The sequence below is a fragment of the Elephantulus edwardii genome, unplaced genomic scaffold, assembly GCF_000299155.1.
Source record: "Elephantulus edwardii isolate Elephantulus edwardi_28Jun2011 unplaced genomic scaffold, EleEdw1.0 scaffold00012, whole genome shotgun sequence".
Lineage (NCBI taxonomy): Eukaryota > Metazoa > Chordata > Mammalia > Macroscelidea > Macroscelididae > Elephantulus > Elephantulus edwardii.
The window spans coordinates 11,546,953-11,553,608 of NW_006399762.1; the positions used below are offsets into that span (position 1 = coordinate 11,546,953).

The window sequence follows — 6,656 nt, forward strand, 5'->3', positions numbered from 1 at the left end:
CCTTTTATTCAGAGCATTGTACCTCGGGATAAATCTTGAAATGCTCTTCTTTATCATAAATATAACAGCTTTCTCCTTAAATTCACCATTTGTGGCACAATAGATTTTATGATTATCTGATTCATATTGGCCAATCCTAGTCCATTTATACCTATGGTATTGATCTCTATGTGTCCTATTTCATTTTTGACAACTTCTAATTTCCTAGATTAATACTGAGAATTATTCCATGTTCCAATTATTAATGGATGTTTTCAGTTGTTTTTCTTGTTTCTTCTAGTCACTGGCATAATTTCTCCTTTATTGTATCTTCTAATAAGAAGACTTCAACTTCTTGTACTCTATCTAACAATGTTCCCCTTTTTATGGGGGGGTGGGGTTTCCAAAACATATTATTTAAGTGGACTGTCATTCCTGTCTTAATCTGGAAGCTCCACTGAAACCGGTCCAGCATGGATAACCCTATTACTTTAAATATTAATAGTATAATTTACAATAACAGCATGCAGAGAACCCCACTACAGAAAAATGACAAAATGCTACACATGTAACACCAAAATATATACAAAGAAGCACATATAAATTACAAAATAAGCCCTAATACACAATCATCCTCCAACACAGCAATTTGACAGCCAGTTATGAGACAGGTACTCAAAAGAACAAACCATAAAACAAGCAAGTATACAAATACAACACAAGCATGCATGTTATCGGAAACAGAAAGACAAATAGGTAACTATATAATAGCAATAATGACATCAGAAATGCTGACAATATTCTCACACATATTTCTCTTTGTTAAATAAAAGTGCTAATAGAATATTAGAAAATTCTATCCTATAAATTATTGTTTTAATTCTCTTACATAGTTCAGTAATTTAAAGAAATTTGACATTTCCCTGTTATTAACTGATTCTGAAAATCAGCCCAAGGGACAACTAGCTATAGGTCAGTTCTCACTGAACGGCACTCAACAACAACAATATGAAATTTAGATATAAAATCCAGTTACTTAAACTACATGTAATGTAAAATTTGAATTCAAAATTTAGACTGCTTAAGCTGTATTAATAACAGAGTTAATAATTAAGGAAAAGAGTCGGGGCGTGGTGGAGAGGAAGAGAGTGGAAACAGAAGGATGAGGATGAGCAGGGGTAGGGGAGATAAATCATGAAGTTGTACAATTTGATGGGTGGGGTGAGGGAAATTGGAGGAATCTGTTCTTGAAAACAATGTTTTAGAATTTTGTAAATATACTAGTACAATTTTAAAAAGTACCAATGATAAAAAACAAAGACAGTATAACAGATCATTATAGAACTTGTCTTTCCCCATAAGGAATTTTTCAAGAAACCAGAATTTTTTCTGTGGAAAAATATAGTTAATTTCCTCAAGTCAGCACTTGTTGGAGAAGATCAAGAAATGCAGCCTTCAGTATGGATTACATCTCAAAGTCAAGAGAACAAAGATTCTTACCACTGGACTGATAGGCAGCGTTTTGATGGAAAGAGAGGAGATTTAAACTGTCACTAGCTTCATCTTGCTTGGATCCACAGTTAACAGCTTTGCTACCAGCTGCAAGGAAATAAGGAGACACATTGAACTCGGAAAAATCTACAGTTAGTGACCTCTTTAAACTATTGAGAAATAATGATGTCGGTTTGAGACTAAGCGTGTCTGATTCAGGCCATGGTCTTTCTTATTACTTGCTATACATGTGTGAGCTGGATAATGAATAAGGATGACAGAAAAAGAATTGATGCCTTTGAGCTATGTTTTGGAGAACAGTGAAAATCCCCTGCACGGCCAAGAGAACGAACAGGTATTTCTTAGAGAGGGTGCAGCGGGGTACTCTTTGGAGGCAAAAATGATGAGGCTTTGCCTCACATACATAGGGAATTTTTCTACAAGGTGCTATTCCCTGGAAAAGGCACAATGCTGGGAAGGGTGAAGAATTGGCAAAGGAAAGGAAGATCCTCAACTAGGTGTATTGACAAAGGGACTGTGACAATGGGCTCTTGTATGTTAGGAAATGTGAGGATGGTGCAGGATAGAACAGGGTTTGGATCTTTTGTTCTTAAGGTTTCTATGAGTCATACTTAATTCAATGTCACCTAACAAACAATAACAATGTTATGTTTTCCGTTCCAATTCCATAATCTATTTGTAGGTTGTTTTAGGAAACTTGAGATGGCCCTGTATACTAATCTCAGTATTTTGTTCAGTATCTTCTAAGTAATTTTGCCAAGTTGAAATGCATCTTTAGCTAGAAACTTGCAAAGAAGCAAAGATTAAAAAAAAAAAAAAAAGAAAGAAAGTTGGGGGGAGAAAAATAAAACCCAAAACCACCCAAACCAAATAACCAAGTGAACACATGGGTTGAAATTGTCATCTGCTCTGGAGGGGAAGATGGATTTTCCTATCCTTGAGATTTACTGCTTCTGTGAAACTGTGTACATTCTGAGATTATAAATTTTTATGGTAGGACACCGCCCTTTCTCCAGAGGACGTAGCAGTTAATGGATTCAAACTAAAGACCTTCTGGGTTGCTGTGCAGTACTTGACACACTACATCACCAGATATTGTAAATTTAATGTACATTTTTCACCCCAGTAAATTGTAGCAATTTTTCTTCTGGCATTCATATTCTGAATTTCAAACCTTATTATTTTATAAGCACAGAAGTACTAAAAAAATTCCTCTGGATTTTTTTAAAAAAGAATTTAATTCAGAACAGTGTATTTACAACTGAAATGGGTGCTGCTATTTGAAGGGCTTTTTTCCTGTTTGAATTTTTGAGAAAACATTGTAAGAATTATTGTAATTAAATATAAGATCTTTTTTCACCTCTTCAACTGAATAAATTTCATTTGTGACTTTATAACCCATAAACCTTTTTGAGAATTGGAACATAGTCTCCTATTGCAATAATGAGGCACTCTTAAAATAAAAGTATTAAGTAGACAATATCATTACCACAATTATTATTATTCAATCATTTTTCTTAAAACTTATTGCCTTGATTCAGAACTGGTTCATAGTTGACCCTCCAGAGTTTTGAGAGGCTGTAAATCACTTGGGAATAGATTTCTCCATTTTCTCCAGATGAGCATTGGTAGTTTCTAACCTCCAGATAGGTGCCACTTTTGATTTAGTTAGATGATTCCTTAGTGACTATGGTACCAGACTTCTCTTTTTTTTATGTGTAATTGTCTGATCAAAGCCACCTACTAACTTTTTTTTATTTTTTTATTTTTTAAATGGAGCTCTGGTAGCAAAGTCCTTGTGAAGTTATGCTGCTGGTATAAAAATGGAGACCCTACTAGTTCGAATCCAACCATAGCTCCAGAGACTAGAGGTAGGCAATTTCTTCTGTTATTTACAATCTACTAAAAGACACTATGGAACCATTTTTGAGCCCATTTGGACTCAAAAGCTATGAATTTTTCTAAATAACACAATTTTAGTTGTTGAACTAGTGAAATATTTTCAAATATGATAAATAATAAAAGATGATGTGACAGCTGACTTTTGACACAGGCTAAAGATCAAAATGGTATACTTTTTAAACCCAGAATAATTGTTGACTTCAAGGTTTTTGATTGATACCGCAAGAAATCCTTTCCCTTTGACACACTGATGTGTGTGTGTGTGTGTGTGTGTGTGTGTGTGTGTGTGTGGAGTGGACTGTTCAATCAGTATCAGTGCCTGCTTGAGCTGGTAAAATTACAATCCTGGTTTGTATGGATGAGTGTATAAAGCAACATGAAACATTAACTCTGTTTTTATTTACAAATTGGTTTTAAATTACAAACTAATGTTAATTGTTTCCAAAACTGTTTTTCCCCCCCCCCCCCAAAATTAAGAATAATTTTCCTTTTGGATTTAGTGATGTATTACATGGTGAGAGAGAAGTCACACTGATGAGAGATGTGTAGCCTGGTTTCAAACCAAACCTTGAATCCCTTTTAAAGAACAATGAAACATACTTTACATGCTAAAAAATGAATGATACTATAGCATACTTGAGAAGAGGCTTTAGAGCCAGATTAGACACAAATATTGAGTCTAGCATCACCAAATATATGTTCTTGTCAAACTTTTAAAATCTGTATCTCCTTTTTTTAAATTTTACTGTTAAAACTTGTTGAGCTGTTTAAGGTTAATCGTGTAAACAAATGTAAAATGCTTAAAATAAACATCTAGAAAATAGTGTGCACCAAATCACCAGACGTGTTTGCTATGATTGTATTATTATTATTATTATTATTATTATTATTATTATTATTATTATTATTATTATTATTTTATGCTGATGAACAGCCAAAGCATCATCCTGCTCTCTTCTTGACAACTGATAAAATATATCTTTGAAAGAAATGAGAATCGCATTTTGAAGGCGGCAGCGGTTCTCAATAATGATCAACCAGGAGGATCAACACGGTGGAGCCGGTCTGGCGCGGGGCAGGGGCGCGGCGCTCGATTTCCTTCCCTGCTTCCGTCGTCCCCGTGGTGCGCATGCTCAGCCGCGCCGCGCTTGGCTCTGGCTTTTGATTTATTTCGCTGGGTGGCCTCAGGGCCCCGCGCCCGGCCCTTAAGAGGGGAAGTAAAGCCCCTGGCGCAGAGGTGGCGCTGTGAAGTGCAGCCAGATGGGAGGCAGCTGCTGCTCCTCGGTGAGTATCTGGGAAGCGCCACGATGGCGATCCGCAAGAAGAACCCCAAGAACCCTCCAGTCCTGAGCCAGGAATTCATCCTGAAGAATCATGCGGATATTGTCTCCACTGTGGGCATGTTCTTCGTGCTGGGGCTGATGTTCGAGGCGACCGCAGAAGTGTCTATTGTTTTTATCACTCTTCAGTACTGCGTTACTGCCCCTGCAGCCAAAGACCAAGCCATGGAATCTAGGTCCCTTTATAATTATGGTGTCAAAGATTTGGCCACAGTTTTCTTCTACATGCTAGTGGCAATAATCATTCACGCCACAATTCAGGAGTATATACTGGATAAAATTATCAGGCAAATGCAGTGTCCCCGAATGAAACAAAGCAAGTTTAAGGAATCTGGTCAGCTTAGTGTATTTTATCTAGTATCCTGTATTTGGGGCACCCTCATTCTAAGCTCTGAAAACTACATTTCAGACTTTACTGTCTTATGGAAAGCTCATCCCCAGAACATGATGACATTTCAAATGAAGTTTTTCTACATATCGCAGTTGGCTTACTGGCTACATACATTTCCAGAACTCTACATCCAGAAAACCAAAAAACAAGACATTCCTAGCCAACTCATCTACTATGGTCTTCACCTGTTTCACATTGCTGGAGCTTACCTTTTGTTCTTGAATCATCTGGGACTTGTTCTCTTGGTGTCACATTATTTTGTTGAATTGCTTTCCCACATGTGTGACCTGTTTTATCTGAGTGACGAGAAGTATGAGAAAGGGTTTTCCCTATGGGCAGTTGTGATTATTTTGGGAAGGCTGCTGATTTTAATAGTTTCAGTACTTACTGTTGCCTTTCACCTTGCGGGATCAGAGACTCAGAAGCCTGATATCATTGCTGGAAATTTCAATGTGTTGGCTGCAAAAATCGCCGTCCTGTCTTCTAGTTGTACTATCCAGGCATTCTTAACATGGAACTTAATTAACATCCAGCTTCAGAGGTGGTGGGAACAGTCTATTCTTGAGGCCCCATGTGTGAAGAAGAAAAGGACAACAGTGAAAGGAAGATCAAGTAGGAAAGGGGTAGAAAATGGAGTGGAAACTTCAAATTCAGCAGACTCCCCTAGAAACAGAAAGGAGAAGGGAGTATAATGAATTGCAGGCACATTGATCAATGATTCCAAAGAAATCACTTTGCTTTGAAGAAACTTTGTGGCAAGCAATGTGTGCCATTTGATTTTTGTTATACTGTTTGGATTATTGTCTTTCTCCAAGAATTGGGAACCTGTTAAAATCACTTAAAACATTTTTAAATAGTGGAAGGTTTTGGTGTGGGGTTTTTTGTTTTGTTTTTTTCAAAATTTGGGACCACTGCCATATTTGTTTATTTTTTAAACTATTAAACATTTTCCCGATGATTTATTAGAGAGGTCCACAAAGCAGTCTACATGCCAGCAGTACATCTTCTTGTTCCCGTCTTTTGTTTTTAAATCATCTTAATAATATGGGCAATTTTAGCAAAATCATTCTTAAAAAATTCTCTTTCAGGTGGGAATGATAGAAAATTAGAAGGGGAACATCCACTATGTTTTTAACATTAATTAATCTAGATTTGTTTGAGAAGAAATTGCAACTGAGAGAAAGATTTGTGAAACCATAGGATAATCATACAGGTTTTTTTATACACAGTGGTTGTTAGTATAACATCCATATTAAAGAACAACAAAAATAAAACTACATACTGGTGGTTAGGAAATGAAGATTCATTGCCATATACACTGAATCAAAATGTCTTGAATTAATCTAAGAGTAAAGAGGTAAATTCGTCCTTGTTATTTAAAGCAGTTGTAAACTGGAATAAGAAAATTCAATATTTACTGTGAGAGGAAAATTGGACTTAAGTAGCCTTTTTGGGATGTTTATTAAAGAGAATTCTTAATGTAGCTAAGTCATTAATTCAGTATGCACAGCATTATAGAAAAAATATTGTTT

General features: G+C 36.1%; 1 protein-coding gene across 1 annotated transcript; it reads left to right on the plus strand.

Annotated features, from left to right (window-relative positions):
- Positions 1-4,700: 4,700 nt before the first annotated feature.
- LOC102873159 (translocating chain-associated membrane protein 1-like 1-like) lies at positions 4,701-5,816 on the plus strand. The gene has a single exon (XM_006881139.1). It carries the CDS (start codon positions 4,701-4,703, stop codon positions 5,814-5,816), a length of 1,116 nt encoding a protein of 371 aa, XP_006881201.1.
- The last annotated feature ends 840 nt before the right edge of the window (positions 5,817-6,656 follow it).

Coding starts and splice junctions, on each gene's coding strand:
- LOC102873159 (XM_006881139.1), top strand. CDS start 4,701: ATGGCGATCCGCAAGAAGAACCCCAAGAACCCTCCAGTCCTGAGCCAG.